Here is a 21,873-nt window from a genome sequence, read left to right as displayed (position 1 = left end):
CCCACGTTGAGAACCACTGATATAGGCTACTACCGCATGTTTGAGTTGACGTAGCCTATGGCTCTTGTTTATTTTCCACCAATATTGACCCCCAGTAGAGAAGTTGGGGAGAGAGAGAAGTGCTGGGGGTCCTCTTCTCAGCAGCGCAGAGCGCGGTGAACGAGCGGAGCGGGAGCGCGCGTATAGGAAGGACCAGAGAAGGGAAGGAAGGAAGGAGCTGAGGCAGACCAGTCGCCAAGCGGAGCCCAAGACGTGCGGCGGATGAACGGAGCCGAGTGTGTGTGACTGTCGCCCTTTGTCGCTTATACAGCCTCGAAACCTGTCAACAAAATGATGCTCAAACTCATCCATCTCCTCGGGATGATCGTCTGCGGCAGCCAAGGTAGGAATGCGTTTGCATGTGCGTGTAGGCTATGTGGACTGTGGACTTTGTGGATAAGTTGTTGTATTTGCTATCGTGATCTGCAGCAGAGGGAGAGAGAGAGAGAGGTGGATTGTTTAACTGCTGGACCGTTGTTTTGTAGTTGAGGCACGTCTTCCAGGGGGCAGAATGTTTTCTCTTACTGAAAAGGGGGATTATGGCATCGTCTTTGGGTGGGTGAGCTGTTTGAGATAGACGCACTCTCTATTCCCCGAGCAAAAACTGTTATCTCTTCAACATATGAGGCGGGATATGGAGCCTATATGCGCTACTTCATTGCATTATGGATTTTCACATTTGAAACCTACCTGCTTCAAATCGAGGGGTGTCGCCTAACTCAGAGTGGTAGCCTATTGAACTGTGACTGACAATTAATTCATTTCAAATAGCCTCAAAGAAAAATGTTTGTCCCTGTTTTACATAGCCTATTTAGCCCCTCCGCCCCCCCCCCCCCTCATCAATTTCACTATGGAAGGGAAAGACTGTAGATTGAATCGGAATCGGATGGTGAAACGCATCTCCCTTCAGTGACTGCGTCTTTTACGCAGACGGTGAACCACCAATAGCCCATTGGGCCCATTATGCGGTTACGGTGCATAGAGTATAAAATGGTTGGTTGGAAAAGTTTGGATGTGTATACATTTAAGGCGCGCACCTGCGGTCGCTGACAGTTTGGGGTGATTGACTATGGGGGTGAGAGAGAGAGAGAGAGAGCGAACGAACGAGAGAGGTGTGTGGTGCATGGAGACAAGTAAATATGTTTCCTGTTTTTTTTATGTTGCCTTTTTTTCATCTTCTTTTTTGACGCTTCAAGCGTGCCGTCGTGTTCCGCGGAGTGAGCCTGGTGCGCATAAAATATTATCCTTATCTGCAAGTCATTTAGTTTCACTGTTCCTCTTTAGTAAACGTTGTACCAATAGAGTGAGATCATTCCACTTTCACTCGTTTCCGATATTTATTTATTTATGTATTTATTTATTTATTAGAAGTGTCTGTATCTTGAAACAAGGCAGAATGAGGCAGATCACATCTCTGACACCTCTAGTGTCAGTGAAAATGACGCTTGATTCGAGAAAATTCTGGGAGCAAGTTCATTTGCATTGAGGATAAGAGGGATTATCTCACCCCTTGGCAGGATTTCTCGCCTGTCTGGAGAAACAGGGGTTTAAGACTATAAATACCAGATTAAATGACTTGGTAAAATGGGCATTTTTTGCAGTGTGGCCACATTCGGTTCCTGGCGCACAACGGCAGGTGGGGGTAGAGCGCTGCAAAGTTGTGCCAAGAGTGATGCCATAAGCCGCTGCTCATTAACGCATGTTGCAACTTATTCAGACCAATGCACAAAGATACAGTAGCCCATTGGCCAGGTCCTTCAGGGCAATGGTTCTCAAAGTCGGGTTTGGGGGCCACCAGAGGTCTTAGAGGGGTTTACAGGTGGTCCCCAGGCAAAATGAGTCAGATTGCATTTAAATGTAATTGAATTTTCAGGAAATTACCCTAGTTAGAGGGTGAAATGGTGAAAATTACTATTTGAATCATAAGACTCTGTTAATCTTCACACATAGAGTGTGGACAGTCATACAGGTCATTACTAATTTCCATAGCAATCTTAATGTGAAGCTTTCTGGGACAAACCCTTGAGTCTGGTTTAATATGCGTCTGTGACATGAAAATGTTTATGAAGTGAGCTGCCTGGATAAGACACCATAGGGCATATATGCACAGGCAGTTATGAGAAGTCAATACTTCTCATAACTGCCATGTTTATGATTATTACATTTTGATATTTGAATAATGGTATATTGTTTGCTTTCCGGCAACAATGAAGTCAGTAGACTGTCTGAAGACACTGTTATTATGGTGGTTGGATGTTGATGGTACATTCAGAGCATCAGTGATATTTTCATTAAGCTTTTTTTTCTTTTTTTCGGTTTTCTCCCCGATTGTACTTGGCAAATTCCCCCTGCTGTCCCAGTCGTTGCTCCACCCCCTTTGTCGATCTGGGGAGAGCTGTAGAATAGCACATGCTTCCTCAGATACATGTGCAGTCGCCAGCCGCTTCTTTTCACTTGACAGCGAGGAATTTCACTGGCAGGACGTAGCACGTGGGAGGATCACGCTATTTCCCCCAGTTCTCCTGTCCCGGCTATGACACCCTGACCGACCAGAGGAGGCAATAGTGCAGCGACCAGGACACATACCCTTAATCCGGCTTCCCACCCGTAGACACGGCCAATTGTACCTGTATGGACGCCCGATCAAGCCGGGGATCAACACGGGGATCAAACCTGCGACCCTCGTGTTGGCAGGCAGGGAATATCCCGATGCACTGCGTACACCTGTATTTTCATTAAGCATGATCTATATCTAACCTGTCTGACCTGAGAGACAGTATACTATAGGCCTTAACTGGAATATTCATTGCTTTGTTGCTATTGGGTAACTTCCCATTGTTGCAGCAGCATTTCATCACCCGCCCAACCAATTTCCATTCTTATGGTGCTTTTCATGGTAGCAAAGGCCATACAAATTGATCTATTAGACGATAGAGACACTGTTGTCATGTGAATAACAAGGCTAGATTAAAAATAGGTGTTATATAGTCATAGTGTTTGTAGGCTATTCAATTCCAAGTCCTCCATCACGAGGGGCCAAGGGACAGGCAGACAAGCAAGAAGAAATCCCACATAGCCATCAGTGGAAGGACTTGAACTAAAAAAAAATAGTTTTTACTCACTTTCCGTGTTCCCTATCATGCAAAGAGCCCATGTCTCTGACAGAAGTCGGCTAGCATGCCTATAGCTCCTCTAACGCTATAACCAGTCGTCCTCTGCTCTGCCGCCTCTGGCTCTGGAAGGAAAACATTTGCTTTGGAAGTCCCAGCTCACCTTGTATACTCTGCAGGTAGCCTACTTGAGTATGCATCCTTGAAGGTTTATGTATTTGGCTTTTACCGATGCTTAGCTAAATGAATTATATGCTTGCTAGGACTCACCGGAGACTCTCCGATGTTAAGTGGCATAATTAAGATATTTCTGTGTTTCTCCGGGGGGAAATGTCAGTGGCTCAGGGTTTCAAAGATTTATGCCCCTGTGCCTAAGTGTCTCCCATCGCACACTGAACCCAGGCTTAAGCATGTGTTTGAGCTTTGTTTACATTCTGTACTTCATGTACAAGCTTCCATGTATGTTGTATGTGAACACACACACAGACACAGACACATGCACACACACACACTCACACACACACACACACACACACACACACACACACACACACACACACACACACAGACATGCACACACACACACAGAGGCTACACAGACTGAACACACACACACACACACACACACACACACACACACACACACACACACACACACACACACACACACACACACACACACACACACACACACACACACACACACAGAGGCTACACAGACTGAACACAGCCCCAAACCACACAAATGAATCATCAGTGGGTCAATATTTAGAAGGGCACTCATAGAGTAATGCAAGGATGATGTATTTTTGTAGGCTTACACAGAAATCTCTGCCATGCTGGTTCATAAGGGGAAAAGGCAATGGGATTTTTGTATGGGGGATTTCCGTTAAATGCATGAAATAAGGTCTGTGGTTAACAACACTTTATGAAACAGTGAAGGTTGTATTCAGCAAGATAATTTTCACAAACGAGAACCACTTTTATTACTTTTGAAACGTTTTCTGATTAATGTTTTTACGCATTTATACTTCCTGGCAGGAAACTTCATTTTTGATTTTTTCTTTTTGTATCTGTCTGTGGAACGTTTATGCCAGTGTTCTACAGTAGTACTCAAGTCCAGGAGTCCGAGTCCTGCACTGATTTTCAGGAATCCTGACTTGAGTTGGACTTGAGCACTGATGACTTGGACTTGGACTTGAGGAGTCATGCATTCGGAAGTTGGAGACAAGGACTCAGAACTTTTGAATTGATAAATAGTTAATAGTTTTGTGCTTGTTTGTTTGTTTGTTTGTTTGTTTGTTTATATATATAATAGCCCCTAAGAATTTGGCATAAGCTATTGATAGTGATATGATTATGAATATCATGACATTATTCAATTTCGTGCAAGGGCAGGTATGTGTGGTCCACTTGCATCACGCTCATGTCCAGTAACAGACTAAGATGCCTAAAGAGACATATGATGTCACCTCTTTGACTGTGCCAGAGTGGAGCACTGGAGCCCATCTTGGAACTCCACTCAGACTCAACCTTGAACTTGTACTTGTACTCAGACTTGGACACTGGGGACTCGAGACGCGATTCGGACTCAAGATATAGTGACTTCACGACAACACTGGATTCTGCTCACTTTATTTCTGGCTGTGCTGTTAACTTAGTAGTGGAACAGTGCTGCACAGCATCCTTTAACATCATGCAACAGCAGTCACAAAGCCCCTATTAAAGACATGCAAAGCTGTTCACAGAAGGAATGGCCTGCATCCTGCCCCTGCGAGGTGAAATGGATTGCATTATTTTGATTAATAGAGTAGGAAGGGGAGTGCACACATATAGAGAGGCAGTGTGTATATGAAAATGGAATCGCCCCCTCGAGGCAGCCGCGTATGAGAAATCAATTTAGGGAACGACTAGAGTCAGCAGGCCTCTGAATTGTACAAAGGGCAATCTCAGTGTTATGGATATGCTATTTATTTGCGCGCATGCCTTTGATTTCTCGTGTGTGCCCTTTAGCGCTCAATCCCACCAAACTTTATACTCCGGCTTCAAATTTGCATACTGCATATACAAGCCAGGAAGAGAGCGGCGTGTTCTAAACACCTGGTTCCATGAGGATGGTGCCAGGCATCTGTGCTGCCAGGGTGTTATCAGGTGCCTGAGAACGCAACGGCAAAAATACAACTGGAGGGAAATGAACAGTAGCTTTGGTGACAAATTCCACTAGAACTTCCCTATCTGCTCCATATGTATTCCCAGTCTATTTTCAAGTAATAAATTATTAAACAGCAAGCGACTTAAACTTTGCCCGTTACCAAAGCCCGGTTCGTTCTCTTCTGCATAGGATAGAACATTGCAGAACTTTTTTTCCTTAGCATTTTCAATGTATATTCCTCCTAAAAATACACACGCAGCTCCCCTATAGTGATTAGGTTTGAGAGGTCAGTCAGAGGCACAGTGCGTTCCCGTAGGGAAATGAACTGCCTTGCTCATGGGCAGTTTGGTACAGTAGCAGGCAGCCCATCAGTTCACAGCATGAAGACATGATCAAGATTAATAGTGCAGATCAAGAGACCTTTCAATCTCGGTGCAACTTTGGCATGCATCCAAAATCGTGCAGTTATTGCTATGCAGCGAGCAAAAACAACATTGTCTGCCAACCTCTCTCTTTTTGCTCAATTTATCCATCATAAGTGACTAATGTTCTCCTCAGGGATTCTCTCGCGAGCAGAAGCAAAGAAAATGAAGATACAGCAGTCGGGTCCTCTTTTACCAAGTGTTTTGCATAGCTCATTGTATTCTATAATCTCAATCCCAAAAAGGGACGATTGGGGAAGGATCAAGTGAGCAGTGAGACGATTTAGACAGAGAGAGGGGGTGGAGGAAGAGATTATGTTTAAAAACTCATTCAATTCAAGTGATTGCATCTAGTCAAATTGCATTGCCAGGGATTGAATCTCACTCTATGGAGTCGCACTGTGCTAAAATTAATAAAATGTAATTGAATCCTGTCGAGATGGAATCAAATTAGGCCAGACTTGACGTGATTGCAGGAGGCAGCTGTGGCATGTTGTGGCGTGCTCCTGTGGGTTTCTTCACTGTTTTACATCAGTTTGGTGTTAGCCCTTTGGCCCACGCGCATGTGTGTCGTGCCAGTCTAAATGCCTTGTCTAACAAGCAGGCTAATATGCACTGCTAGGGTGACAACAGAATCAGTGGACAGACTGCCTGACTGATAGCCTGGTAAACCAGCCCGTCACGTGAACTCACATTTCCACATTTTGGTTCTGCGTGACGGTCTGGTCTTTTTTTAATCAAATTGTCCATTATCAGCTTTATTTTAGCATTCAAAAGTAGCGCGAGACCCCTTCCTGGCTGTTTATTGGCTAATGAGTCACGCATTTTGGTCCTCCACTGACGCCACTCTCTCTCTAGAGGACACTCCCTTTACCCAGTTTATCCATTATATCCACATTACTGATGATTATTTATCAAAAATCTCATTGTGTAAAATTATATTTTGTGAAAGCACCAATAGTCATTCCTATAATATAGCCACAATATCATTAACAAGGTCATGATATATATTTGATTTTGTCCATATCGCCCAGCCCTACTTGCATGTTGTCGCTCGCTCTCCCTTTCCCCTTTCCGGTCACTCTCTCTATTTCTGTAACTTATGCACACACACACACACGCACACGCACACGCACACGCACACGCACACGCACACACACACACACACACACACACACACACACACACACACACACACACACACACACACACACACACACACACACACAGATGCACACATCACAGCCTGCTACTCCAAAGCTCATCCTCTCATGGGACACAGCCCTGTGGGTCTGGGGCTTACTTCTGCTTTTGGGCACCGGCAGGCATGATTAGATGAAGAACAGAGGGATCAGAGAATGGCAGAAGAGCTTCACAAGCACACTCCAGTGGGCTGATCATTGTGAGTGACCATATTCATAATAACTAGGCTGAAGCCCGGGGCTCCGCTTCAGAGTTGGCTGACTTCACCAAATGCAGAAGTTATTTGTGACACATACAAATTTAAGTGACAATATTCAACTGCTTGCTCGTCCCCCCTCAGTTGGTCAGGTCCACATCCTACCACTCATGTTGATGAGCTGTCTGATGAACTCTGTGGGATAATCATGTTGCCACGCCTCCTTCGGCACCAGTGTGGACAAGCAATGCCGATGCTCACTGTGTTTCTGAATGAGCGTATTCTGCCACACGTTTAGCTTTGCTATACTTTCTCTTTTTATTGCCATCGGTTGGACTCCCCTGCATGGTCACAGACTGACACAGACTGACAATGTGTCAGATATTCTTTTCATTTATTTGCTATTTTAATTTGACAAAAGTTGCATTTTGAAGCATTAAAGGGCCACTTTGCTGATTTTCAACCAGCTTTGTATCATTACAAAATCAGTAGTATATATTATGCAAATGAACAATGTTTAACTTCCCTCCATCTTACATGGACCGAGAGCTCCCCATTCATCCACCAAATTTCCTGGACCAAATGATGTCATAATGATGTCATTTGGTCCAGGAGGAATGAAGGTAGAGAGAGCAACAATGATAGTAATAGTGATAGTTATAGTGATAGTAATAGTTATTATAATAATAGTGATAGTTACACCATGGCAAAAATACTCCAAACAACATCATTATGACATAATTTGGACCAGGAAGTCCTGTGAATGAATGGGGAGCTCGCGGTCCAGCCAAGACGGAGGGAAGTTAAAACATTGTTCATTTGCATAACAGTACTACTGATTTTGTAATGATACAAAGATGGTTGAAAATCAGTAAATTGGCCCTTTAAGTATCAGAATGTGAGCGAGCAGAGTCTATACCAATGATCAGTTGGTGGCCCACAGACTGCGTATTGCCATAGATGCCAACACCAGAACATATTTTACTTTTTTTTTAAGTGCTATGTTTGTTTTATTGGCATCTCCACAGTCGGAAGTGACAGGAAAGATGTGTAAGAGGGAGAAGGGCCTGACACATGACAAAAGGTCTTGACTCGAACACAACACCACTCAGCTGCAGCCTTGCACGGTTTACTCGCACAGCAAATCTTCCCGTGTTGATAAAGAATAGTGTGACTTTTCAGTGAAAATTATTTGGGCTTGACAAGTGTTGATTGCAGAGTTGTTTGTATAGAGCCGATATGGCTGGCACACGCGCGGCTGTTCAATAGTGTTATCAGAAGTGTTAAATGAACTGTCATGGTGTGGAGTTGTATAAACACCAGCGTAGTGCTGATGTTTAGTCAGTGACACCCCTGAAAGATAAACCTGGGGCTCATAATAACCTCCAATATACTCTTGGTGTCATTGGAAAGCGAAACTTGATGAAGTCATTGGTGAAGAGAGGACATTTGCCTATTCTTGAATTAATTACGAATTAATGCCAACCAAAATATGTGATATAAGCTTTAAGGCTTCAGAATAACTAACTTTTAGCAAGCAGCATACGAACCAAAATCCATGTACTTGATTATTATCTATGTGACAGATACATTGCAGAGTAAATACTGTGAAATTCAATCGAGGAATGTTTTGTATCATATTGGGGCATATCTTGTCAGCCAGGTAGTAATGACTCTGTAAGTAGCATGTTCATACATACACACATCTTCAGGCTGCCTTGTAGTGACTGACTTTGTTTTCGTTGGTGCTCAGCACATTTGAAGTGACTGAGGATTGATGAGAAGTCTTTGATGGAAATCTAGTCTATTTGTCAGCCGCCTGTGTTTACGAGCGAGATAAGTCTGAGGTCTGATTGATAAGACACATGATGGGGTTTTGTATTCAAACCTTGCTGTGCAACGATTGAATACTAGATGTTCCTCCAAGTTGTTCCTCCAAGTTGCCCAAAAGAAAAATACAGACAAACTTGCGATGACAGAAACTTTCCTGAAAAGTGGACAGATAGATTTGGAGGGATAGTGAACACTGAACAGGTCGCCTACAGACACTGGTGAGAGGCTGTATTGCAAATGTGAAATAGAGAGAGACACGCACATCCAATCCCAAATAGGGGCAGGTGCTGAGCTGAACTGGAAGAGTGAAACAAAAGAATAAAAACTGCTCGCACACTGCAGGGCTCCTTTTTACGGCATTTATTGCACCAGAGAAAAAAGTGAAGTTTGGAGCTAGACGCTCTTCATCAGACCCTAGAGTGTCTAGCTCAAAACGTCAGCCATTTTTATTCTTTTGTTTCACTGTATTGCAAATGCGGACATAGACATCTTCTTACTATAATCATGAAATGTCTGTCCGTCTGAGCACATTTATCTCCCCAGCCGTTGCTCCGATCACCTCCAAAATTTGCCGAAACACTTTTCAGGGGTCTGGAATGAATCTGGTGCAAAAGAAAAATGAATCCGCCCACAGGGATGTTATCAGTGATGTCACTCAAGGAATTGTGATGTCATCAGTGAGTGATATAATCAGTGATGATGATGTCATCAGTGATTTCACTCGAAGTTTGCTGTCGAGTTTCGCCTGTCTGATTTTTGGGGCAGATCTCTCTCTCTCTGCTTTGTTCAGCTCAACAGTCATGGTCGACGCAGACATAACGGAGGCCTTTCAACTGAGGGCCTGATATGACCAGGAGGGCTACTCTGACAGAGATGAGGTCAGCGAGCAGTGGGGCAAGGGTCAACTGGAAAACACTAAACAATGTCATAACCACTGATGATGTCATGCCTCACAATTGTCAAGAGATGTCATACCCACTCGTGATGTGGATGATGTGGCATGAGTTGACATGTTTGGTCACAACCAAACAAAAGTGCACCCAGAGTCAACACCCTAGAAATATCGCGCACTAGTAATACAATATTTTTATAATTCGTCCATAAAACGATTTTCTCTTCTCACTCTCTTCACTCTCTTTTCTCTCTCTTCTCCTTCCTCCCTCTCCCCCTTTCTCTATCCCCTGTCTTCTATTCTTGTTCTGTTCTCTCTCTTCTCACTCTCTTCTCCCTCTCTTCGCTCTCCTCTCTCTTCTCCTCTCTCTCTCCTCTTCTCTTGCTATGCTAGTTTTTTAATAAGCTTTATAAGTTGTTAAATTCTGTTTATTGGCTAGACCTAGGTAGACAAAAAGTCCTCAGAGGCATGCTTGTGAATTAGGGCTACTATACAAATAAAGTAACCTTGACTGAGATTTCGGACAAGTCCCATGTTGAAATATGGACACTTGAGAAGGGAGAGCAGTGGAGACGTACACCGACACACTGACAAATGGAAATTAGACAAGAGACAGCAAGATAGCAGGACAGATGTTCTTTTGGCTGACATAGATGGATGACAGGAGTGGGGTGGCTGCATGACAGATCAACAGACAGCTGAAAGTGCCAACGCTGAGATACAGGTAGATCCATAACGGAGTGGACGCATCTATTGACAGCAGAGAAAAAGGTTTTTTTGGCCTCTCCCTATGCTGAATCTGGGCCTTGTCTCCACTGAGCATTAGTTAGTGTTATCTAGAGAGCATAGCACACACGTCTGTATGGTCCATCACAGTGATTGAGAAAGGGAGTAATGCTAATGATATCTGCGCTGGCTTCGCAGACAGTAATGAGAGGGTGGTGCAGGCTTCTGGATCGATTTCCCTCTCCCTCTGTCACATGGTCCGGCTTTAGTGCCTCAGCTCCTCACACCTATCACTATGATGAGACAAGCCAAGAAGTGCCTTTTATTGCACTGCGAGCAATCTTAAGAGTGTGTGCGTGCATGTGTGTGTGTGTGTGTGTGCGTGTGCGTGCGTGCGCGTGTGTGCGTGCACGCACGTTTGTGTGTGAGCTCATCATAGATACAGTTGGTCTGTGTGGGAACGCCCACAAAAGTGTTACTACGGCTCGCGGGCGAGACTAGATGGTGGGGTAAAACCCCCCAATGGGCTGACTCACCAAAGCACGGTGCTGCGGCTCTACACTACAGGATTGGGGATTCAAAAGCAGGTACATAGACGTCTGTTCATGATGTTACGTTCACTGCAGGGGTTGAATCCCTGCTCCTGTCTGCCTGGGCTGGGCTAGCAGCTAAATGCTAACTCTGCTGCATTGGGAGAACAGGAGGATTTACCCCACGCTGATCCATTGAACACATGTCTATGACAAGACTATGTGAAGATCTTGTATCTCCAAAATGTAAATTTCTCAGGAATTAAAGAAAGCAGCCTTGCTTTTAGCTAGTTTATTGGTTTTGAAAGGCTTTCCTATAACCCCAGATGTTATAACAGTTTCTCAAGCTACAGTGGCGCTCCCAGCCGGCTGCCATGTTACAACATGAGGGACATTGCTTTAGAGAAACTAAGGACATCTACTGTATGTTGGGTGTTAAGATGTTGAATTGGTTTAAGTTATGTTACACTATGTTAAGTTAAGTTAAGATAGGTTTAAGTAGTTAAGTTACGTTTCTGTGTTATCTTTGTTTAAGCTGCCAAGGATCTGGAAGGGCCCTGTCAGGGAAAGATCAGCCGGCAATTCAAAAATTGGAGTTTCAAGGCTTTCGTCCACCAGCGACGATATTCAAACACACATCAGTTTAGAGTTTAGATAAGACAAGAGCAATCTATGTCCAATCAGCTTGCAAAAGAAGTGATATGGGAAGAATAACAGTCACTGTGCTTAGTTAACTGTGAATAGTGTAAACTGGTGAATGTGTTTTCTGTTGTCCACTGTGCCACAGCGTACTGTCTTCTGTGGCCGGCCCTGCCAGCTGAATGTCCCTTTGGGTACTGTCTTGTATTGTATTGCATTGTATTGTCGTTTCCATCCATCTAGACCGACAGACAGAGGGCTACAGTGGGCCCCCGGCTTGTCATTCCTGCCAGTTAATTCAACCAAATTGTGACTGATGGTCTCCCCAGTGAATAGTGTGTGGTCCTGCTGCTGACCTGCTCAAGGTGATCAGCCCCGCTGCCAGTCACACTTCACAACTCCTAAAGGTCTCGTGAACCAGTGGTTGAGAAAGGCTCGGTAATGTGGAGGTCATAGCCTGGCTACAAGTCCCCCCACTGGTGGCACTTACCAGCATTGGACATGGCTGTAAGATGACTCAGAATGGTCAATGTCCTTGCGGGATGGACGCTGCTAGGAAATGATGCAGAGACCATCTAGGAAAGAGATCGGTCTTCTCAGATTTCTTGCCTGGTGGGCACTATCCTTGTTTATGGGAGGCAGTCCTTGATGAGGGATAGATGAGAGAGAGAGCGATAGATAGATGAGAAGGGAAGAAGAGAGGAGGAGGGAGGACACTTGAGACCTTGCAGAATAGCTTGCAGTGAGGCCAAAGTAGTCTCTGCTCCCCTGATCGCCTCCCCATTCCAGCCAATCTTCAAACGGAATCTCCTAATGCGATGTGGGCCGGCTTGTTTTTGTTTCTATCTCTTTCAGCTCTCCTCCATTTTTTTCCTCATTTTTTATCCCTTTCATTTGGGTGCCTGGCTCAGTGTTTTGTGGTCCTCCCACACGCGTCTCACCGGGGTCTGTAATGAGAAGATATCTCCCCTACGTGGGAAGCCTCTCAAGCAGAACGCGTGCTTAATGGCATTTGCTTAGGAAGCTAATGATGTTTGTTGTGGTGCCGTTCGATAAAGTTATTAACATGTATGGATTTTATGTTACTTGACTCTCTTCTTCACAACAGTCAGGTTTTCCACTCATAGCTGTTTCAGGGTTGTTCTCTGAACCACGTTATTATCTCTCACAAAACCGTAACGATGGTCTTGCAGGCGCTCGTCAGGTGTGCCGGGCAAACCGTAGGCGTCCTTTTAATTACATCTTTATATCTGCACAACTTTCCCATCGCTCCTGGTACCCTGGTCTTTTGGCCTGCTCCCAATGTGGGCGCATTGGGATTGTTGTGCTCCCGCCCACCATCCGTAGCGTTAGCAAGGACGTGCGCCTCCATGGGAATACAGGAATGATTTCACTGTAATTAACAAACCCCATCTTATCTTTACTTAGACCGGATGGCGTGTTTACTGACGTGCTACAGTAGCACTCCAGGTGAAATAGTTTCCCACGCGTCAATCCCACTCCATCTTTCCCTTTGAAATCAAGTGGGCCCCGCTCCATGGCCCTGAGGCACCCAGCTGCTGATGTTTGAAGATAGACCTGACTACCTGCATTGCTTATTTGAACCAAAAAGCTAATTTGCTGTTTTTCTTCAGTAGTTTGCATGTTTCCTGCATGAGGCACAGTATGGATCATTGTTGTTTCCCTGTAAATAAGGTTGTCAAAAGTATTGATACTAAACATTTGAAATGGATACAATTCTCATTCGCAACAGGTATTGATATAGTATCGATAAGTATCGATACAAAACAAATGAAATGGATACAATACTCATTTGCAACAGGTATCGATACCAGGAGTGTTCTCAAAAAAAACAAAAAAACATACCAATTTTCTCTTCCCTATCATATCTGCTGCTGCTTCAACAAGCTAAAAGTGTTCTGATAGGCTGATGATTAGCAGGGGTAATGTGCTGTGTAAGTGCAAAGTTCTTAATGAGTTTTATCGGGCCTAGATTATGGAGTGTATGTCTGTCCGTCCATCTGTCTTCGTTTAATTTTAAGCCTCTTGTGTTGTCATTTCCCCCCCTGTGGTATCGAAAATGGTATGGTCTGGATATTTTCCTCTGTATCGGTATTAAAGTTAGAAATTCTAGTTTCGTGACAACCCTACTTTCTTCAGTAGTTGAACATGGGGGAGGCCTGCATGTTTCCTGCATGAGGCACAGAGCGAGAAAGCCAACCATCAAATCTGTATGGATCATTGTTCCCTGTGCAGGTACTGTTGAACATGTACAGTGAGAGAGGGAGCAAAATAAATAAGGAACAGTAGAGTGAGGAGTGCCGGTGTTGGCCATCTTTTTCTGTGACTGTTCTTCAGGGCTTGAGTCTTGAGAGCCTTGTGATCCTTCGAATGCACACGTCTTTGCAGCCTGCAGGCTCTTGTTGATAAAGCCTGACTGTAATGAGCACCGTAGCGACCAAAAACACAAACATCTTGGGAATCAGAGACTGCCAACATCAAGGATGGGTTCTCTCAACTCCTACATTTAAAACCGGAGAAAGTGACAAGCCAAAACCCCCAAATGGTAACAGTTGCCTCTGAGTCACACTTCAGTGTAGCTTTTTTCACTTTACTTTAACCTGATATAGAACTCACCAGAGCTATTTTGGAGTTTGTGCTACATTGGCAACCACCCGCGGCAAGTTGTTGCTCACGGAACTGTAACTGTAACACCTGTAATCTTTCTCCAGCTTCAAATTCTCTGTTATCGTCGCCATACTTCAACGAGACTTTCATACTTTTTAGCGGACCCAGATTAGATTTCTGGCAGCGTGCTCCGCAGCAGGAACAGGAGTGTATTCCAGCTAAAGCCTGCAGATTGCTCCGAGAACCAAGATTACTTTTATTTCACGCTGCTTGTCATCCATCCAGTAGAGTGTGTGTGGAGTAGGCCACCTAAGAAATGATAGATGGTCTCGCCACTTGAGGCCAAAGCCACAGCGGCGGATGTGGAGAAACATTGCAATGCATCTGTTCAGTCAATAAGCGAGGAGAAGGCTGCAGAGCAGGAAGTTGCGAGGGGATGCAGCGCCGGCTGTGGCTGTGCTCTCCCCAAGGAGGCGGCCGCAGCCACAAATGAATAGAGCACTCCCCCATGATCAGGGAGTTTCATTTGGAGCCGTCACGCCACATAAAGCCTCGCAGAAATGAGGAGATCGCCGAGGTCCCCTTCCACTTCCCCCAAGAGTCCCCAAATAACTTGTGTGATTGTAACAAACTCCTGGGCCAAGCTTTGCCAAGTCAATTACCACAGCCTGTCATATTTATCCTTCAGAGCAGAACTCCCCATTCTGAAAGCTGGACCCCCAACCTCACATAACCTCCTGGGTATTCCTGCAGTTAGAGATGAAATGCTATGGAAATTTCATATCACGATTATAGTGACCAAAATTATCAGTATTATCGCGGTATTGTTAAAATGTGCTGAAAATTTTCAAAAAGTACTCATACCCTCGTTGAAATAATTTCACCAAGGCTACACGCCTGCTTCTTCTTCAAAACCTACACTATTGATTCAGATTAACACAACAACTAATCACTCAACTCACTGCACACAAAACCTACACTATTGATTCAAATTAACACGACTAATCACTCAATTTACTGGACACAAAACCTACACTATTGATTCCGATTTTGTCATAAAGTCTGCTTAATAAAAACATTAGCTTGGATTATTTGCTCCTGGCAACAAATACTATAGAGAAATCACCCAATCTGCTTTTTGTCTCTGCTGAATATTGCATAATAGTGGTTTAAGTATGAGTGTTAAATATTATGCTATTTCGTAGAACACTTGACAGGTCTTTGCAAGCAATTTTAAAGGTCTGTATTCCCCTGGGATGAAATATACTGTCATATGTCGACATTAGGTAATGATGTACTAATAGTATTCTTCAATTCTGAATCTTGTGTCAAATTGATTGATCACTCACAAATATTAAAAATATATATATTTTAATGTAATGCATCATTAACTCATAGTTTGCTGAAGGATGAAAACTGAGATTTACAATGGATTCCAGGAATTTTGTCATAATGTAGTGTGGACTCAGTGGCCTGAGTCTGAACGTGTTGCAGTTAGGAGGAGAGAGCGATAGATGGCGATAGTGAGGGTGCATTTTTTCCCAGCCAAGAAAAAGCGTTGAGTCGCATCATTTACTCAAAACGAAGCATGTCTTCTTCATTCCATTCTGCTCTATTAAGCCTGCTGTCAGTGGGGAAATGGGTCTCTCAGTCTCTTCTACAATGGATTCTCCCTGTGGGAACTGGGAACATTGAAAGTCGCTGCAAAATGGTGAATCTTGAAAGGAGACCTCGCTCTTTGATTCTGAGGGACTGACACCACAACGTTTTAGATGTTTAATGTGGATATTTTAGATCACTGACACTTTTTATGAATATCAAACTGTGCTGGAAATATGTTGGCATGATGCCACATTGTCTACGTTTGGTCAGCTATCAACGAGAATAATAAAATACACCACAAAACAACATGGAGTGTTTTAAGGTGGCTGTTTCTTTTAAGACTTTTAAACGTCCACTATTCTAAAGTGTTAAGAGTAACAATAGTTCATAGGTCAAGCCAGCATGCCAGCATGCCTGCCTATGCCGGTCAAGTTCATGGATTTATTTTTGTCCCAAGGCTCTACTAAACATCACCGTTTGGGATTGAATACACACACACACATACACACATGCAAGAGCACGCACACGCACACACACACACACACACACACACACATCACAAATGCAATTAATGCCATGGTAAGTGAAATGTAAAAAGAACGCTTTACATTTGTGTGTACTGCTTTAAAAATGACACAATAATGTAGCAATTCTGGCCACACTGGACGCAGTTCCAGAGATCTATTGATTGCAGTGTACTGAACAATGTAGCCTTTCTCTTTCTCTCTTGTCCTCCCCTCGTAAAATGAGTATCTGTGACTGTAGCTTTATGAATACCCATGACTGTTCTCTGTTCCTTGTCAAGAACTAAGGACATTGTCATTAAAAACAACGATGAAATGCTTGGGGTGTCCGGGTAGTGCAGTCGTTTGAGCCCCCGTGTTATCTTGGTCGGGCATCCAGGCACAATTGGCCGTGTCTGCGGGTGGGAAGCTGGATTAAGGGTATGTGTGCTGGTCGTACTAGCGCCTCTTCTGGTCGGTGGGGGCACCAGTCCGGGAAGGATATTGGGGAATAACGTAATCCTCCCACGCACTACGTCCTGCCAGTGAAACTCCTCGCTTTCAGGTGAAAAGACTGGCGACTGCACATGTATCGGAGGTAGCATGTGCTAGTCTACAACTCAGATCGGCAGAGGCCAGAGGGGCAACGACTGGGACAGCAGGCGGAAGTGGCCAAGTACGGAGAAAACTGGTGAAAAATCTGAAGAAGAAAAAGAACTTGATCGAAAAAATTAAATAAATGCTCAAGTCTACCTATTCAAAATGGAGTCAATGAGAAAATTATGTTTTCTTCTTCTTCTAGGGAACACGGAACTCTCCTTGCTCTGACTTTGTTTTCATTGTCACAGCGTCACCGATGGATCATTGTAATTTCTTTCCTTCAGCAGTAATGTTGTATGTCGCCTAGACAGATAAAGTGCCTAGAAGAATTACGGCCATTACTTCCCACTAACAGTTCACTTGAGGAGATATCACATTGTCTTTCTTCCAAGTTCTTCAAAAGGGGACACTTTTTTATAAACTGTTACCTAACCAAGTACTGGGGATTTTGTGTGCGTGTCCACCCCTCCCAATACTGGTCCCTGGAGTCCACAGTTTCCCGTTATCATTTTTACGTGGGCGTGTGGCACTTTAGCTTTGCCCTGCTTTCAGCACGGCGCTTACATAACCGCTCGCTTCTAACCTGAGAGAACAGGAAACAAGAAGACAAAGTCGGTGCACTATTATCCGAGGGTGCGCTGTGCCTCCAAACAACACCATTTGTTATTTGGAGAGGCGAGCACACTATGGGCTGTGAGGAGTGGAAAGTGTTTACGGTGATAAAGCCTGCGCTGCTCGCGGTGACGCATGGCCCAGGCTTTAGCGGCTGCTGTGTCACTCCAAGGTTGTTTAATGGGAGCCTTTTGCCTGTTATGGATTCAGACGACGTGACTCGGAGACATCAACACCTGAACGCCGCAGCTTAGTAACCAGAGCTGTGTGTGTGTGTGTGTGTGTGTGTGTGTGTGTGTGTGTGTGTGTGTGCGCACACGCGCGCGCACAAAGGATATGAGCTGATGCGAAGCTTGTAGGTCATCCTAGTGGGAGGTTTCACACCGTATCATATGATGGATATTTCCAAATTCATATAAGGAGTTGATAAAGTGGAAAATTAGTTTTAAAGTGATAGAGTGCTGCTGGTGTGTGTGTGTGTGTGTGTGTGTGTGTGTTTCATTCCATGTTTGTGTGTGTGTTTGTGTGTGTGTGTGTCTGTTTTGAGAGTTTGCTTACTCTTTGATTTTTGCTGTTTTGGGTTTTGCCCCTCTATCAAGGCTCTAGTCTGCATGTTGAGTGAAGCTGCAGCTCTCATATGTCTGTGTCAGCAAAACTATATGCAAAACAACATACACCCAGGCATGCACGCACGCACGCACACACGCACGCACGCGCACACACACACACACACACACACACACACACACACACACACACACACACACACACACACACACACACTTAAGATTTCCTGGAATGCCTCTCTCTCACATTACGCTCAGCACACCGCTTGAAATCAGAGATAATTGCAAAAAAAACAAAAAAACAGCTTAACATTCAGTTATGCGACGTGTCCAAGGGAAGTGAAGAGAACAGGGCGAGTGTAGGCGAAAGTTCAAGCACACAATCAAAATCAACGCCAGGCTGCTAGCTAGCCCTGTTATTATCGTCCAATCACAGGCTCTCTGCGGGACACCTACTTCAATAAGCCATCATGAGAGGCCCATAGTCCATCAACAGCACAGAGGGTGGCAGCTGCACTCAGCACAACATGCCCAGCCATCTGCGGCGCGGCCGTGGAGCGAGATCCACAGAACTCACAGAACTCCTGCGGTTGTTGGGAAAAGTTAAACGCTTCAAGTTTTTTTTTAAATGATAATTCGAATGTGCAGGGCCGCAGATCGATGCTTAATTGCCGTTGAGTTCAAAGTGAAATGTAAATTTTCATTCGTGGTTTGACTTTAAATCTTACGCGTCAGTGCTTGTCTCCTTACTCATCTTTACAGCGCAAACTAAGAATCAATCAGTTTTGGCACGCCCAGAGGAATCCAGTCTGTACCATAAAGCGTCCGGTGTGTGTGGTAAGCCATGCTTATTTGGTGCAGTACTCTCTGTGTTTGTGTGAACTGTGGCTTGGCATGAACTTCCACAAAGCAGCTTGACATGGGAGCAGCAGCGGTTGTTTAGAACGTCACTCTCGCCTTGTTTCTGACAGCTGCCTTGTAATGCTATTTCACCTGCTGTCAGTTGTTGCTGAAACAAGTCTCCATGCCATGATGCTTCATTGAGCTTTTTGAAGCTTAATCTTACTCCTGAAGCTCCAATCTATTCAAGCGGGAAGGAAATGCTTCCTCCGATACATGTGCAGTCGCCAGCCGCTTCTTTTCACCTGACAGCGAGGCATTTCACCAGCAGGATGTAGCGCGTGGCAGGATCACACTTCCCCCCCCAATTCAATTCACCCTCCCCCTCAAACAGGTACCCCGACCGATCGAGGAGGCACTAGTGCAGTGACCAGGTTACATACCCTTAATCCGGCTTCCCACCCACAGACACGGGCCAATTGTATCTGTATGGACGCCCGATCAAGCCAGAGGCAAGAGGGGGGCTCAAACCTGCGACCCTCGTGTTGGTAGGCAGGGAATCTACCCGGATGCCCCGACTAGGATGATATTTGACAACCTCTATTTCTACCACCACATAACAGCAACCTGCTTTTACCGCATTACTCAACTCTTTTACTGTGTGTGTGAGTAAACAAACGTGTTTGCCTATTTGATATGGGCGAGAGTCATGCGAAATGCCCCCTGTGTCAGAGCGGGAGAGAAAGAGAGTGAGAGAGAGAAAGAGAGAGAGAGAGAAGCTATTGTTTGCTGTGCAGGGACGGTGATGCTATCGCTGCTAATCTCCTGACTGGGTTATTGTGCCAGGGGCTGCTAGATGAGACGGCACCACTCCATATGCACCTCTGTGGGAGCAGTTAGAGGGCCCAGGGTGAGTGTGTGTGTGTGTGTGTGTGTGTGTGTGTGTGTGTGTGTGTGTGTGTGTGTGTGTGTGTGTGTGTGTGTGTGTGTGTGTGTGCGCGTGCGTGCGCGCGCGCGCGTGCGTGCGTGCGTGCACATTGTGTGTGTTGTATAATATGTTTGTGTGTGTGCTTTGTAAGGGAAGATAAGGCCTGCGATGATGACCTCACAGTTAGTGTGAGTCAAGGTCTGCGGTTTCATCCAGCAGCTACGGTGGCAATTAAAGCAGTAGACAGGACAAGGCCAGATAATTGTGTGTGTGTGTGTGTGTGTGTGTGTGTGTGTGTGTGTGTGTGTGTGTGTGTGTGTGTGTGTGTGTGTGTGTGTGTGTGTGTGTGTGTGTGTGTGTGTGTGTGTGTGTGTGTGTGTGTGTGTGTGTGTGTGTGTGCGTGCGTGCGTGCGTGCGTGTGTGTGTGTGCATGCGGGTGTGTGTGTATGTGTGTGTGTGTGTATCTTGTATCAGTTACTGCACATGTTTGTGTGGGTGTATGTGTGTATCGCACTCTGGCTCTTATTGATTGCATCCTTCATCCACATGTGGGACCATTTAGTCCTATGTGATCACATAGGACTAAATGTTCATTCCCTCCCCCAAGGAGGGGTTTCGGTGTCTGTCTGTCTGTCTGTCTGTCTGTCTGTCTGTCTGTCTGTCTGTCTGTCTGTCTGTCTGTCTGTCTGTCTGTCTATCTGTCTGTCTATCTGTATGTGTGTTTGTCTGCCTGCCTGTCTGTCTGTATGTGTGTTTGTCTGCCTGCCTGTCTGTCTGGCTGGCTGTCTGGCTGTTAGCAGGATTACGGAAAAATACTGGGCCAATTTCGACGAAACCTGGTGGGAGGGTGTAGCATCTGCCAAGGAAGAACTCGTTAAATTTCCGATCCGATTCGAATCCGAATCGAGTCAAGGAAGGGGTCCGTAGCTAGGGATAGGATGATCGTAGAGAGTCAGGGTTGGAGGGGTGGCTAGAGGGAGTGGCTCAGGGTTAGGCATCCGATCTGACTCACAACATTTACATATCATAGCAGACTGGAGTATTGGCCTTGGCGGCGGTCTGCGCTCTCCGAGTGCACATCTAGTTTCTTCATTCAGTCGTGTAAGTAATGTGTGTAAGTAATGTAACACTAAAATATGTTGCTGGGGAAAATCAATGATGAGGGTGGAGTAGCAGAAGAGTTTGAAAAGCGTTAATGAGTTCTCGTCTCATCCTTCATATGACTCACTTTCTGGCGGGGCCCGACTGCCATCTTCATATCACCCGGTCCCATCTTTCAAATTCCTATTGGAGGTCATTATCTTCCTCTTTCCATTTTTATTGCCTCATCTTGCTGGCTATAGGGCGATTTAAAATGGAAAATAAACCGGAGGGTTTCTTGTACATGTAAACTACACTATGACTATAACATATTAAAATATACAAAGTTTAATTTGTGCTGGCCTTCTGTGATAAGGACATAGAGTGTGTGTACGTCCATGTCCATGTACGTGTGTGTGTGTACGTGTCCTTGAGGCCCTCAAATTGGTTGTATTGTAGTGTGTATTTAAGTCATGTGGCTGTGGCTGATGGCTCTATTTGAGAGTGTGTGTTTGTGAGTGTGTCAGTGCGTGCACACAGATGCGTGCGCGTGCATGAACAAGTGATTTATGGGCTGTTTTTAATCAGGCGGTACAAAATGTTATTAGACAGCCTTCCTCGCCTGCGAATGAGCTGGCCCCACTGCACCCTGGGATAGCCTCCTGTAATTAGTTCTGAGAACTCACCTGTTACTGAGCGAGAGGGAGAGGAGGCAGGGAGAGGCTAACGAGCATACAGATAGGTAAACAAACAAACAGCAAAAACAAGTTAG

At 44.9% G+C, this 21,873-nt stretch overlaps 1 protein-coding gene across 1 annotated transcript in view; it reads left to right on the top strand.

Moving 5' to 3' along the window:
* Window positions 1–330: 330 nt before the first annotated feature.
* ncam2 (neural cell adhesion molecule 2) overlaps window positions 331–21,873 on the top strand; it is a gene marked incomplete at both ends in the record, with an annotated part of 533,990 nt that continues 512,447 nt past the window's right edge. Inside the window, one exon of the mRNA XM_083633844.1 lies at window positions 331–382. Coding sequence (XP_083489970.1) covers window positions 331–382 — 52 coding nt within the window. The remainder of the gene's footprint in view (window positions 383–21,873) is intronic.

This window comes from Poromitra crassiceps (genome assembly GCF_964638095.1).
Source record: "Poromitra crassiceps genome assembly, chromosome: 3".
NCBI lineage: Eukaryota > Metazoa > Chordata > Actinopteri > Beryciformes > Melamphaidae > Poromitra > Poromitra crassiceps.
Note: the sequence above shows the minus strand (reverse complement) of the source record. Positions and strands in the feature narration are given on the sequence as shown.